The 14,438-nt window shown below is 44.7% G+C and overlaps 1 protein-coding gene across 50 annotated transcripts in view; it reads left to right on the top strand.

Annotated features, from left to right (window-relative positions):
• The window catches only part of NEB (nebulin), a 207,467-nt gene that overhangs the window by 176,557 nt on the left and 16,472 nt on the right, over positions 1-14,438 (top strand). For 34 of the 50 annotated variants that reach the window (XM_072757801.1, XM_072757789.1, XM_072757785.1 and 31 more), the window contains 12 exons: positions 595-699; positions 1,243-1,347; positions 2,931-3,035; positions 4,395-4,505; positions 4,911-5,021; positions 5,590-5,703; positions 6,429-6,533; positions 9,548-9,652; positions 10,199-10,303; positions 10,943-11,035; positions 11,964-12,056; positions 14,336-14,428. In XM_072757801.1, the coding sequence (XP_072613902.1) occupies positions 595-699; positions 1,243-1,347; positions 2,931-3,035; positions 4,395-4,505; positions 4,911-5,021; positions 5,590-5,703; positions 6,429-6,533; positions 9,548-9,652; positions 10,199-10,303; positions 10,943-11,035; positions 11,964-12,056; positions 14,336-14,428 (1,245 nt within the window). The remainder of the gene's footprint in view (positions 1-594; positions 700-1,242; positions 1,348-2,930; positions 3,036-4,394; positions 4,506-4,910; positions 5,022-5,589; positions 5,704-6,428; positions 6,534-9,547; positions 9,653-10,198; positions 10,304-10,942; positions 11,036-11,963; positions 12,057-14,335; positions 14,429-14,438) is intronic. The other 16 variants (XM_072757792.1, XM_072757762.1, XM_072757796.1 and 13 more) reach the window with 6 other exon arrangements.

The raw sequence follows: 14,438 nt of genomic DNA, 5'->3' as shown, positions 1-14,438 counted from the left end.
TCAGTCAGGAGAGCGTAAGACTCTTGATCTTGGGGGTCGTGACTTTGAGCCCCACGTTGGGCGCAGAGATTGCTAACATAAACAAATAGATGTACCGCTGAGTGGCATCGATCAAATTTACAGTGCTGTCCAGCTACCGCCATTATTTCCATCTCCCCAAAGAGAAATTCTACGCCTCTTAAGCCCTAGCTCTCCACTTCGCTCTCCCCACAGCCTCTGTAACCTCGATAACCTACTTTGTGAGTTCGCCTACTAGAGAATCTGACATCAGTGGAATCATACAACACTTGTCCTTTTGTCTGTCTGGCTCAGTTGACTTAGCATAATGTTTTCAGGGTTCACCCCTGTTGAAGCATTTGTCAGACCTACATCTCCTCTTGTGACTCAGCCACATCCCGTGGTGTGTGCCCGCTGACTCATCTGCTGATGGACACCCGAGTTGTTTCTGCTTTTGAGCTACTGTGAACGAGGCGTGTGGCCCTTCTTCCCCATCTCCAGCCTGCATGTTGGGAGGGGGGGTCTTACCATGGCTTCCGTTAGTACTCTTTTCCGGTCCCCATTCATGTGATTTCACTCTTACTGCTTCACACACAGGTGAAATATAAGGCCGACCTGAAGAAACTTCACAAGCCTGTGACTGACATGAAGGAATCGCTGATAATGAACCATGTGCTGAATACAAGCCAGCTTGCCAGTTCTGTAAGCTCATTCGTTTGCTCCAGAACCAGCGTGTTTCACCCGTGTGCCGCTGAACTCCGGTGCTGCGCTTACTACTTACTTCTGTCCCCTTCTCTGCTCCTGGGACACTAGATTTACTTTGTTTGAGTGCATTTTTCCAAATTACAACATTCGTCTATCAACTCCCCACGGACTGTGATCCCTCTCAGAATAGAAAAATGCTTTTATTCTTAAAATATTTAAACTTTTTATTTTCCAGTTAATTAAAGCCCTTCTCTCCTTCTAAGGACATAGAATCATGGTTTGGAATAATATCTTTCACTTCTTGATTTTTAAAACCTCCTTTGACTATGCCATGTATCGCAGTGTTTACCATCCTTTATTCACTGTTAGTACTGAACGTGGGTCTCCCTCCTTTGATGCAGTTTTGTAACCCCCCACTTAGTGTTTGCTGGTTTTAGTTTGGTCTTGATGCTGCTGCTGTGTAAATGTCTAACCTTACGAGGAAAAGCAGAAATGCTGAGCAGCTTTCCACCAATGTCCCTTTCACCCTCTTCCCCTCAGTACCAGTACAAGAAGAACTATGAGAAGAGTAAAGGGCACTACCACACGATACCTGACAATCTGGAGCAGCTTCATCTAAAGGAGGCCACAGAATTACAGAGCATAGTAAGTCACTCAGGACCTTTTCCTGATGCATACTCAGTGGCAGTGTCAACAATGTACCTGAATTCCTCTCAGATTGGTAGTTACAGTTTTAGTAACCATTGCTGGATGGAAATGTCCAAAGACATAAGGGAACTTGGGGGGCCCCTGAGTGGCTCAGTGGTTGAGCACCTGCCTTCAGCTCAGGGCGTGACTTCGGGGCCCCAGGATTGAGTCCCATGTCGGGCTCCCTGCAAGGAGCCTGCTTCTCCCTCTGCCTGTGTCTCTGCCTCTCTCTCTGTGTGTCTCTCATGAGCAAATAAATAAAATCTTTTTTTTTTTTTAAAGGTATAAGGGAGCTTGGAATTTAGCAGCATTTTGAAATAAAATTTTATACTATAAAAACAGCATCAACACGTATTAGAGAAATAGTGCTTGTACACTGCAGTGTGTGTTATTCAGATCACTGACAGGGGCGGGAAGCATGAAGATTATTTTACAAGAAGGGTGACAGAGCCCTTCCAGTAACCCCAGTGCTCTCATGGGTCAGCACCCCCACTTGGGAAACCTTGCAATGGTGTGATAGCCTTAGGAGGATTTTGAGCAGAGAAGTGACATGATTGGACCTACCACTGTAGTATCTGGGTACTTAAGGAATTGAAAATTGTAAAATAAGACTCTCAAAAGAAAGGACTCCGAGAAGGAGTTTGCTATCATATAACTTATTTAGGTCTCCTGTTGGGCATTAACTGAGAGGGCTGACTAGGAGTGTCTTCATGTCAGCTCTGAAGCAGCCCGTGCCCCCCAGGTCTCTATTTTCAGCAAGATTGCTGAGATGGAGCATTGCCATGAAGATGCTGTATGAACAAGGGCCTCTGCCTCTCTGACTTTCCATTTCTGAATATCTGTGGGCTGCCCCCAGTCCTAATCATGTGGCTGCAACCTCCTTTGGATTGGGACATGTATTTGTAATGATGAGAACATTGTATTTGTGAAATTGCACTGGGGCTCTTTTGAGAATGCCAGATTTGTTAGTAAGTCAGTTGACGTATAAACTAGTTCTCATCTTTATATGAACTTTTATTGGCTGCATTGAATATGTGGTCACCTATTCAATGGTTGGGTTGTGACCTAGATTCAGTTATTGACATATAAAGAAAGTTGTATGTGTTATCTCTCAAATTGAGACCCCAGGTCTCCAATAAAAGTCCTCATGGAAGAAAAACTGGAGATATTTCTTAGAAATATTGACAGATGCTGCGGTTACACCATTCACATCTACACGTATCCGATCTTGGCCGACCTTCTCTGATGGGTGACTTTCCCACTGCATTTCCTTTCCTTGGCCTTTCTCTCAGCTGGTTCTTCTGCAGTAATCCTTTGTCTCCTTGAGCACAAATCCTGATTCTGCCTTGCAGACAGTAACAGTGTTTTCTCCCAGGCAACAACAAAAAGGTTCTAGATCTGAAACACAACAGGAACCTGTTTTGAGTGACAGTGAAATGCCACCCAAATGGACTAATGTAGCAGTTAAAAAATACTATCCCTAAACTGGTCTCTGAGAATTGACCAGAGGAGATCTATCTAATAAAGCTTTTCCCCACTAGGTGAAATACAAAGAAAAGTATGAAAAGGAACGAGGAAAGCCAATGTTGGACTTTGAAACACCAACGTACATCACCGCCAAAGAGTCTCAGCAGATGCAAAGTGGCGTAAGTCCTAAAGAATACACCACACGAGAAATATACCATCGAGCTGTTAAAAACAAGCTCTGCACACACATGTCTCCAGCCTTCTGTTCTGGTTGTAGGTCATGGAACTTTTTAACCTGTGGTCACTAAAATTTTTCCATCTCAGAAATCTTATGGTTTGATTATACTAAAAGTTCTGAATAGTAAATATTTACCATAAATGTTTTATTTCAACTCTCATTTTCATAGCATTAGAATAAAACTATTCTTTGAAACAAATTATATTGAATGTGATATGAATTTGTCTCTGATAAATGAAAAGTTCCCTCTGCATAGACCTGACCCACCATTGGCTTTTGATTGCTCTTAATAGGAAGTTCCAAGCCAAACAAAAGAATAATGATCAAGATGTTTATCAAAATATCAGATGTCAAGATGCCATATTTGTTATTTTAGAAATGTATAGAGAAGCATCTAAAAAAAATTTTTTTTCCCTTTTTAACCAACAGCAGAAAAGAATGGAATCTTATTTTGAATTTTAGGAAGTCTGTTTTCATTGGGAAACACATTGGACTGCTTTTTACCTCTCCTTCATGGGGCATATCTCCAACTATAAAGATAAATGGCTGTTAATAAAGCACCACTTTGTGGCGCTTTCTGGTGCAAAGAAGTCCAAATAATGAAAAGTTTAACATAGTCTTAGAATTTTAAATTTACAGAAAAGTTCTATCAATTAAAAATTATAGAAATGGTGTTCCAACATTTATTCCAAGTCCCCAGTGAGATTACCTAGTCAGGGATTGGAGAGGAGATGGGGGAGGGGGGAGGTTGTGACTCTCTCAATGGAAGACAAAATCATAGGATTTTTCCATTTTATTGTCCACTGTGTCTATTCAGAGATTAAAAATAATAAGTCATGATTATGAAAAGGGCCAAATTTGCATTTCTTGCTGTCAGGTCCTTCTTTCTCTGCACTGTTATTTTGCCCTTACTTACTTTTAGTTCAGGAGTAAAATCTTTTGTTGCCTCAGGAGAGATGACAATGGATTCAGAGTCTTGGTGGCACATGTGTCCTTCCACTGTCCTTCCCTGTTGTGAGACGTCGGTGGGGCAGCAGCACCAGCTGCGTGTTAGACATTTGAATGAGCCTAACAAAGCTGCTCCACCCCTGAGTCTCCTTGAGGCTGTTTGTTGTAGACAAAATATTTCCAGAACAATCAGACACCTTTCAAATATGTGACCTTTAGCAAAACGATGATCCAGTTAAGGGACCATACGTGGAAGAACAATGTTGTTATTTTTTTTTCTTCCTAGGTTTGAGAAATGAGTTGTAATAAAGATTCTTTTTTTAATTTCTGTTTTCCTTCCCACTCACATTAGAAAGAATATAGGAAAGAGTATGAAGAGTCCATTAAAGGCAGAAACCTGACAGGCCTGGAGGTCACGCCAGCTTTATTACATGTCAAATATGCAACCAAAATAGCCAGCGAGGTAGTGCCCACTTGGTCTCTTCTTTCCCTCTTGATCCCAATAAATGCACTAATGATGCTCATCAATGGGTTCCTTCTACCATTTTCATCACCATCTAACTTCTTTGGGTTTCAAGTTGGGTTCACATGTGTTTGGTATTACCACCTAGTCTCTCACCCGGATTAATTCTTCTCATTTTTTAATTGAATACCTAATGAAATGTGCTTACCTTAGCATCCTATTAATGACTAGCTCCTTATTTAATATTAACTGTTGAAGCTGATTCCCTTCCTTTATGCATATCTTTAATCACTAAACTGTAACTACTTAAAATTGGAAGGGGTTCTTTTGTCTTTGGGCTCTTCACCTAAGAAGAACAATCCAGGCTTTCTTGTCAGTGGTGTTTGCTTTTATTTTGTGATACAGAAAGAATACAGGAAAGATCTAGAGGAAAGCATCCGCGGGAAGGGTCTCAGTGAAATGGAAGACACACCTGACATGCTGAGAGCAAAGAACGCCACTCAAATCCTCAATGAGGTAGGCCCGCAGTCAACCGCATGCATGTAGTTAAGAGAGCAGCTTCTCCTTCCTAGCAAGTTACACAAAAAGAAGACGGAAAAAGAATTTTTAATTTCAAATTCCATATCCAACATGGTTATTAACTGTTAAATAAAATAGATCTCGATGTCTGATGAGTTGCTATTTGTAACAGTTTGTGTCTAGTGACTACCATAATGTTATTTATCTAGTAGTATTTGATTTAACCATGATCCATTGGGTGTCCTCACTTAAACTAAAACACCACATTGCAATATTGTACCCCTAAGTTCAACACTAGTTATGGAGCAAACCGTATTTAAAATTTCCATTTTACATTGATTTTCTAAGTAGAGAATGCTAAAAAGTATTCAGAATGAAGCCTTACGTGTTACCACAAGTAGAATCGTTTCCTGAAATGGGTTTCTGTGGTCACTGCTGCATCTGACCACAGGGAATGGCAAAGGTGACCAGCAACCAAGTAGTGGTGTATTATGTGGAATCACAGTCACTGTGTGTTTACCACCCAGTTGTGGAAGTTAGGTAACTCGTTTCAATGCTACTACAGAAAGAATATAAGAGAGACTTGGAGCTGGAAGTCAAAGGAAGAGGCCTGAATGCCATGGCCAATGAAACTCCCGACTTCATGAGGGCCAGGAATGCTACTGATATTGCCAGTCAGGTCAGTGGTTCTATTCGTGTCAATCTTTAAAAAAAAAAAAATTGATTACAGGGACACGGTGTTGTCCTTCTATTATCTTACTTGGTTGGTTGACAGTCATATGTGTATAGTGGCATTTTTAAACATCTGTCTGGTGGAATCCATTCTGGAGCAGGGACCCTCTTTACATCCGTCTTTCTGAGTCTATGGCAACAGAAGACATTCAGAGAAAAGGGCAGGAGTCGGGGAGCTTGAGGCTGGGGCAGATTCAGATATCCTGGTCTTGTTTTTAGTCAATACACCCCCCCGCCGGCCCCAGCAGTCAGCACCAAGAATTCCTTGTTTAGAACATTTTGGGAGTTCTTTCTTTCCCTCCTTTCAAGACTTAAATATAAAAGGTAGTTTTTAACATCCCACATTGTTTTTTGTCCAGCTCCCAGCTCTTAACATATGTGAAGAATCCCCACCTCACTATCTGTTGATTATCTGGTCCCTCTCCCACTACTTCTCTCCTCCCCTACTCCCCAGCCCCTAGATACTAGATAGTAAGTCTTTCCACGATCAGGACTCAACCTTTTCTGAATCTCACTCTTTAGTATAAAGCTATGAACACAATAGGAATAATATATATAGAGAGAGCCTCAAATGAATGAACCCTTTTGGAAAAGAAATACCACTTCTCAATTTAATGAAACCAAATATATACATGGTAGACATTTACCCAAGTGTTGGGTGTTCTTTTGCAGATTAAGTATAAGCAGTCAGCAGAAATGGAGAAAGCCAATTTCACTTCTGTGGTTGATACTCCGGAGATCATTCATGCCCAGCAAGTCAAGAACCTTTCAAGCCAGGTAAGGATGTTCATCTCAATATTACTCCTAGCCCCCAAGCATGAAGAGTAAGTCTTTCCACTAATACCTAAGTAGGCTCTTTCAAGTCACAGTGTTGCCCAGTAAAGGAGGAAGGGTTCATCTGTGATGCAAGTTTGAGTCAGAGGTGAGGTTTCTGTATCAAAACTAATGGAGACTGTATGAGGGAACTTGAAGGTACTGAAGAACTCTTACTTGGTACCACGTGTGGTAATGAATCAATATTTGAACATGTAAAATCTCCTATATTGGGGATGTAAGATGTGTGTGCAGCTCTGGAAGAAACAAAGTAGACATCCGGTATCAGGATTATCAGTCTCCTCAATCAGATTGACCTATGTCATCAACAGCAACCAGGCAATCTAACCCTGGTTCCTCGGTGAGGGATAACTCTGAGCAATGAGGGAAAGTACGATGTTCTTTATACAGCAGGATCTACCCTTGTTTGTTTTGATACTTGGTGATATCAGGGATGTGCAATTTAAGTAGCTTCAGATTAGAATTTTTGCTTGCCTTCTGAGTCGTGAGCTACAAAGCTATAGTGACCCGACCAGGCTGTGCTTTATAAACACCTGGGAATGTCGTTTCCCTGGCCCCACCTTGGAATTTTGAAGCTAATGAGCCTGATGTAGGCCCTGGACATCTGTTTTTGTTTGTTGATTTGTTGGTTGGGGTGTGTGTGTGTGTGTGTGTGTGTGTGTTTTAAATCTTCACAGGTGATCTGTCAATAGCCAGTTGGATCTGGGGAATCATGGGTTTAAATCCTTCATTAACAACATGTAATTTTATATCATAAAACTAGACATGAAAAAATAGTTATCACTGGAGAATGGTTTATTTAAGAAACAGATATATTCAAAGGGAAAAATAAACCTTTTTGGAGGGATGGGGAAGCATTTTATTACCAAAATTATCTGGGACCCAAACTACCAGGTGGTGTTCATTGAGGGAGGCCAGCATTCTTGAGGCTGAGAGGCTTGCCACCCACATGGCCCTGAGCCTTTGGAGCCAGTCCTTGAGGAAAACCGCAGAGTGCAGGCCTTACTCTCTTGGAGCTTTCGTCAGCCTAGTTCCTCAAGTCCTAGGATATGGTCAGGCAGGTGTCTTCCTTCCCAATTTAGATGAGTGGTTCCCTTTGAGTGACGGAGAAGCGCTGGTGCTTTCTACAAAACTGCTGCTCAGTTTTCAGTGAAAAGTAGGTATTTTATAACCTCCAAGTCTCGTCCTGGGGGTTAATGCAAGCAGTGTGAATGGGCTTACAAATTCAGGGTAATATACTGAGTATTTTCTAATGCCAGGGGTCCAGGACTCAGAACACCCCCAGGTTCCAAGTACCAACTCAGCACCCTCCTAGGGTCTAGCACTAGCTCAGCAAACCAGGACAGGCAGCTTCTGCTTAACCTTAAGAAAATGAAAAGAAAAAAAAAAAAGAAAATGAAAAGAAAAGGAGGTCTAACCGCCCCCTCCAGGCCTGGCCTTCGGCCCCGTGAGAACTGTTTGCCTTACGTTTGCATAACTAAGAGGAGTCATTCAGGGGATTTTTTTTCCTGAATAAGGAAAGTGGTGAACAATTCTTTCCTTCCAGAAATTTTTGTTTTAACTGGCTTCCCATTCAAAGTCTAAGCTGAAATCTCTTATTGGTTCTTTGTTATCTCTGAGGAGACTGAATATCTCAGCCGTAAATGTAATTCGTGATTTGCACGCAGTAGTTTAGGTGAAGGGGACCTAGAGAGTGGTTTTATCCCCTGGCAACAGTAGCTGGGTTCCTCAGCCCTCCCCACCCCCACTTCCCCGAAAGGAGGGAGACCCTGGAGCCACATAAAGCTGGGAGACCAGTGAAAGGACGGCAGCAAAGGGCCATAGGCTCCAGGGCAGAGTCGGTGCTCGGCCTCCCAGCCGAGTGGAGGAGAGTGGGGTCAGCGCGGGCCGGCGGGGCTGGCCCAGAGCCCCCGCCGTGGCCCCCAGGCGCCAGGCCGAGTCTCATGACTGCAGGCCCCGAACCTGGCCACAGACGCCTGGGCTGCGGCAGAACCAAGGCGATGGAGGCCACAGCTTGGGGGGCGGGGGGTGAGACGCTCCGGCGGGTGGAGCCCTCCCGTGTGCTCAGGGCTCCTGTGGCCACGTGGGGCTCACAGGCTTCGTGGGGCAGACGCCTGGGGCCTCTGCAGCCCGTTGGCTGGATGACGGCCGGCCTAGGCCATGGCCGCGGGTGAGTCGTCGCGGGGGCCCCAGGCCTGTGTCGTGGAGACCCCAGTGCTGCGGGGCCACAGCTGCCCGCGCCTGCTGGTCCTCCTGCGGCTTGGGTCCTGAGGCCAGCATCCCCCAACACAGCTGTTGGCAGCTCAGGGAGAACCTTCCCGTCACCCGCTAAGGCCAGCATTAGAGAGGCCTGTTGGAGCCTCTTAACCTCCTGCTCTGCTCCACCTGCCTTGGGGAGTCTGGCCCCTGACTAAGGGCCGGGCCTCCAGCTCACAGGAGGTACCCCGCTGCCAGGAGCCTGCTAGTCTGTCACCTTCCTGCTGTGGGCCAGCCAGCAAGGGTCTTCCGCTGCTGTCTTTGCCACGACAGTGGGTTTCATTAAAGGCCCGTGGCTCAGGGATGCCCGGTGGGGGTGGGGGGGGCAGGGGGGGCTCAGCGCTGGAGGGTCTGCCTGGGGCTCAGGGTGTGACCCCAGGTCCTGGGATCGAGTCCCATGTCGGGCTCCTGCAGGGAGCCTGCTTCTCCCTCCATCTGTGTCTCTGCCTCTCTCTGTGTGTCTCTCATGAATAAATAAATAAGACCTTTTATAATTAATTAAAATAAAATAAATGTCCATGCTCAGTTTTCCTGGGTGGGAGGCATGGCACTCACTGACCAAGAGAGGGCTCTGCTTTAGAGCTCCCTAGTACCCATGACAGAGGACTTACCTCCAGCTAACCAGGAATGGCAGTTTTAGGTTCTCTTGGCCCGTGTTCCTGTGGTATTCACCGTCCCTATTTCTTGGAATCTGTTCTCAGAAAAAGTACAAAGAAGATGCAGAGAAATGCATGTCCTATTATGAGACTGTTTTGGATACCCCAGAGATGCAGAGAGTCCGGGAGAACCAAAAGAACTTCAGCCTTGTAAGTTTTGATTGAACCTAAGACACAGCACACTGATACCCAGGGCGCGGTGGGCACGGTGGGTGCCCCTGGGCTCCACACCTGGGCCTCCGCCTGCAAGGGCTGTGGAGCAGCCTGCACAGCCCCCACCCGTGGCCCAGGAAATGTTCTTCTCCAGGATCACCTTCTGGTTCAATCCCAAATCATAGCGTGAAAGACCCACTGCTGCTTGGTTAGTGGCTTCATGTCACTGCATGTGAACTATCTCCACCTCCCACTAGTGGTGACATCTGTCTTTTTCAAAATGAATTCAAGAAGGGATGCATTTTTTTTTAAATGTATATATATAACTTGACACTTTACCATTTTTTAGGGACCAAAAAAAATTTTTTTATAGAATTCTTATTAAAGAAATCCCTTTTGGCTCTCAGACCGTGATTATTGTGGCATAGATATTTGGGTTTTGTTTTAATTTGGATTTTAAATTCCCTTACACAATAGAGACAACTTAAAATATATTTTAAAATACATTGAAATCTTAACAAGATGTTTACTCTTTCTTCATAGCTCCAATACCAGTGTGACCTTAAAAACAGTAAAGGAAAAATTACAGTTGTTCAAGACACGCCAGAAATACTGCGTGTTAAAGAAAATCAAAAGAATTTCAGCTCGGTATATTTACTATTTATCTTCCATTTAATGCTAACCTAATAATTCTATTCTCCTCTTTAAAAATATGCTAGCCTCCTGTTGATTCAGACCATTAACATCTAACCTCAGCAGTTAATACTAGCAGTTGTTACAATTTCCCATACTTTGCTCGAAAACCATCAGTACAGAGACCATTTGAAATAACCACTTAAATCTGCTAACAAAGTAACTTTTCTTCCTTCTTAATTTTTTTAATCCCAGAGCAGTAACGTGTGTTGTCTTGTTCTACGAAGATGGATTTCTTTTTGACGTTGTGATTTCTTTCACTACCCTTCCCCAGAATAACTGACTTCACATTTCTTTAATGGATTTTGTGTTTCCTATGGGAGGGGTCTTTTAAAATCAACGTTTTTCTGGTTTTTATCATCATGCATTAATACAGTACAATAATCTTAAATCTCAAGATCTGGAAAGTTACCCGTGTTGTACATATGGCTGGTGTTACCAATGCTGACGTGGAAGGCATCAGATACTCCAGCACGTGGCCAAGAACATTCTCTAGTGTCTTTTGTGTTCACAGAAGCCATGTTTCCTAGTCTTCCTCTGGGAATTGCTGGGCTTTCTTTTCTCTATAACATTGTCCTGATTCTGAATGCCCAGGTTTTATATAAAGAAGATGTCTCGCCGGGCACTGCGATCGGAAAGACCCCTGAGATGATGAGAGTGAAGCAAACACAAGACCACATAAGCTCGGTAAATCCCCCTCCCCGCCCCCACGGACTCACTGCTGTGTCTCTGCCTCCCGCTGATCATGTACTTTGAGGGCTGAGCTGCTCAAAACCTTTGTCGCAGAAGCAGCTGGTGCTGGTGGTGAGGAAGGGAGGCTACCTATGGGAAGTGGAGAGGTCAGTGTTGGAGCAAACCAGAGCTGGGTGGTGGGTAAAGTGGTGAAAATAAATTTGTGCAGTAGGGGAGAGAGGTCGCAGTATAGACCTGGGCTCAATTCCAAACACTGCCAGGAAGAGTAAGGATTTATAACCAGGGATGGGGTGGAGGAGATGAGGAGGAAGGGGGAGAACAGAAAATTAGAGAAAAATTTAAGGGTAAGGGTGGTTTGGGCTGAGGCTACCGGACGTGGTTCTTGCTGGCGGCAGGCCAGGGTGCCCCGGCGGGGTGGGCGGGATACAGAATTTGGTCCCGTATCAAGGATGAAGGGGTCCCAAGGGTAGGGGGCTCTGGCTAAGCTGACTTATTAGCAGGATGCTTTCTGAAACCATGGGTACTAAGTTAGACCCAGAAGTAGACCAGGCACCCAGTTGGGAAGAAGATCCAAAGGACCCTGACTGGAGTTTGGTCAGGAGAGATGCCTTGTCACTTGTTAGAAAATACAGGGTGTTAAAGTCGGCAGTTCAGCCTTCCGGCATGTGTGCACGTGGCCGTATCTGTCGGAGCCAACTGAACCGCTGGGTATAAGATCACCAGCGTGCACGGGAAGGATGGCCCCACCCTCACGCCCAGGAGAGACGCCAGGTGTCCTTGCCGACAGCACTGTTCTGACCCAGAGTTGGACTGCGGCCCCGTTCACACTATGTGCAGAGTTTCTACTGCTTAAATTGTGACTTGAAAACCTGCAGAGCTTCTAACCAAACACATGCACGTGTTCCCATTTTTATATCCGCAGGTGAAGTACAAGGAAGCCATCGGGCAAGGAATCCCAATCCCTGACCTGCCGGAAGTAAAACGCGTCAAGGAGACACAGAAGCACATTAGCTCGGTAAGGGCACCTGTGCAGCTAGCCCCCGCCCACTTGCCACCCAGCTCTAGGTCCTCCCCTCGCCTGTGCCCTGGGGATGGGGTGAACCTCCCTCCATCCTAGATGAGAAACCTGCCTTCACACCACTGAGGAGCAGGAAAGACTTGGCTTCTTGATTAGTCCTCACACCTGCACTTTCTAGACTAAAAAGTGCCAACAGTAATAATAATAGGGTTGAGTAATGTAGTGCCAACAGGAAGTGGTAATAAGGTTTCCAGAATGATCTCAAGTGAGTTAAAAGATATAAACATGGGGGCGCCCGGGTGGCTCAGTGGTTGAGCGTCTGCCTTTGGCTCAGATCGTGATCCCGGGATCGAATCCCGCCTCCATCTCTGCATGGAGCCTGCTTCTCCCTCTGTCTCTGTCTCTGCCTCTCTCTGTATCTTAGGAATAAATAAATAAAACCTTAAAAATATATATATAACCATAGAAATAACAAAAAGTATTATATATTATAGTATGTGTATTATATGATACATTAGATAATTGTATAAAATTCTATATTATGTATTGTAATAATATATATAGTATTTTGTGTTACTCTCATGTGTGTATTTGCATGTGTGTGTATCTCAGGACCTCATCCCTTGTCCAGAAAAGCTCTAGGTAGGCGTGAGAAGTCTCTGCACTTCTCTACTCCTGTCCAAGATCTCTTGCCCTGTTGGCTCTGTCTTGCAGGTGCAGTGTATGTTTAAGGGGGGTCCTCCGTGTTTAAGGGGGGTCCTCCGTCTACGCAGTGCCGTACTGTGTATTAAGCGTGTTCTCTCTGAGGAGTTGCAGGCACCTGTGCAGTGCAGAGGTGTGGGGAGGTGAGGGATGGGGGTCCCTCACACCTGACCACTAGAGGGCTAGCCCCGCCTCTGCTCCCCACCCCCAGCACTGTGAGTGCGTGCCCACACACGCGCTCATACTCTCACAGTTGCACTCAGCTTTCCCATCGGTTCTAAGCAATCCCAGACATGCTCTAAGCAACGGCTGGCTACTAGCAAGAGACTTTTTGGAATTTGGGAAATAGTTTATGACCAATAAAAAGTGAGGACCTTGGCCTCCGAGATTCTGCTGTCACAGGAGGACTGAACTCTCATTTTGTTGCCATTAGGAGACACTTGCTATTTCTCTTGCAGGTTGTTCATATTACTTAGGTCTCATTCCTGTTTCACTCTTCTTGCTTGTACTCTGGCTTCCCGGCAGCACAAATCTCATCTAGAGCTTTGTGTCCACAAATCCAAGAGAACCCCTTTAGTCACTGATTGCAACTCCCTGTCTTCCTCTGATTATGTTTTGTTCTGTTTATCCACGAGCAGTTCTGCTGCCTTGTGGGGTAAAGAAACACAAGTTTGAACTAAAATGGTAGATTGTTAAAGATCCCTAGAAGTTTCCCAGCAGAACAAAGTTATCACCACGAGTGTGCCAGTGATTCTAGGAATGAATCTGTGACAAGCACCCCCGCCGGCCCCGCCCGCCCCCGCCCATGTTTCTCCCCACCCCATGCTCAAGGGCGCCACTGGACCCGTTTATTTAGAAAGAATTCATTCATTCCCTTAGGCGACAGTTCTTAACATTAAGAGGGAAGGAGGAGAAGAAGGGGGCCCGGAGGTTCAAGAAGTTCCTTACTCTTTTCGTTAAAATGTAGAGACCTTTGATAGGACGCCTAAAAACAATAGGGACTTCCTCAGTTTGAAAAGCACTAGTTTATGTGATCCAACAACCATCAGTAGAAATTTCAAGGAAAGCTACTCTTTCTGAAAAATGTACTTTTAAGTCTCCTCCTATTAAGAGTACCTACAGACTAGGGGCCACCTAGGAATTGTCAGTAGAAAATACAAAACCACCAAAATTCTCAACCCTGGAAAGAATAGATCATCACATGATCAGAAAATTTGAAACCAAGTAACCCATTTAAATTAAGTACAAATCTACTGTGGACCTACTAATACTAAACGGTATGAAATGGTTAGATTTTTCTCATTGAATTTATCACCACGTTTTAAGTGCATTTAGGAACGTATTAGGTGTTGGCAACAGAAAACGCACAAATTAGTAGCAAGTGTTCAAGGCAGTGAGATTACTGTTGGAGCAGGAACATAAATATTGGTGGAGCTTCTTTTGCGTATCCCGAGTGTCCTAGTTGAAAGCTAGATTGTTCTGTGATTTTCCACCACGTAGCCCACACATGTAGCTGTGATCCAAAGGATTCGCGGCCATCTCACCTTTTTGGCTATTCTAATTATCTTCTACAGGTTATGTACAAAGAAAACTTGGGAACGGGCATCCCAACCCCCGTCACTCCAGAGATTGAGAGAGTCAAACGCAATCAAGAGAACTTTAGCTCGGTATTTACAC

Source organism: Vulpes vulpes, chromosome 5 (assembly GCF_048418805.1).
Source record: "Vulpes vulpes isolate BD-2025 chromosome 5, VulVul3, whole genome shotgun sequence".
NCBI classification, from domain to species: Eukaryota; Metazoa; Chordata; class Mammalia; order Carnivora; family Canidae; genus Vulpes; species Vulpes vulpes.
The sequence above is the reverse complement of the archived record's forward strand: the minus strand, read 5'-3'. Positions and strand labels throughout refer to the sequence as shown.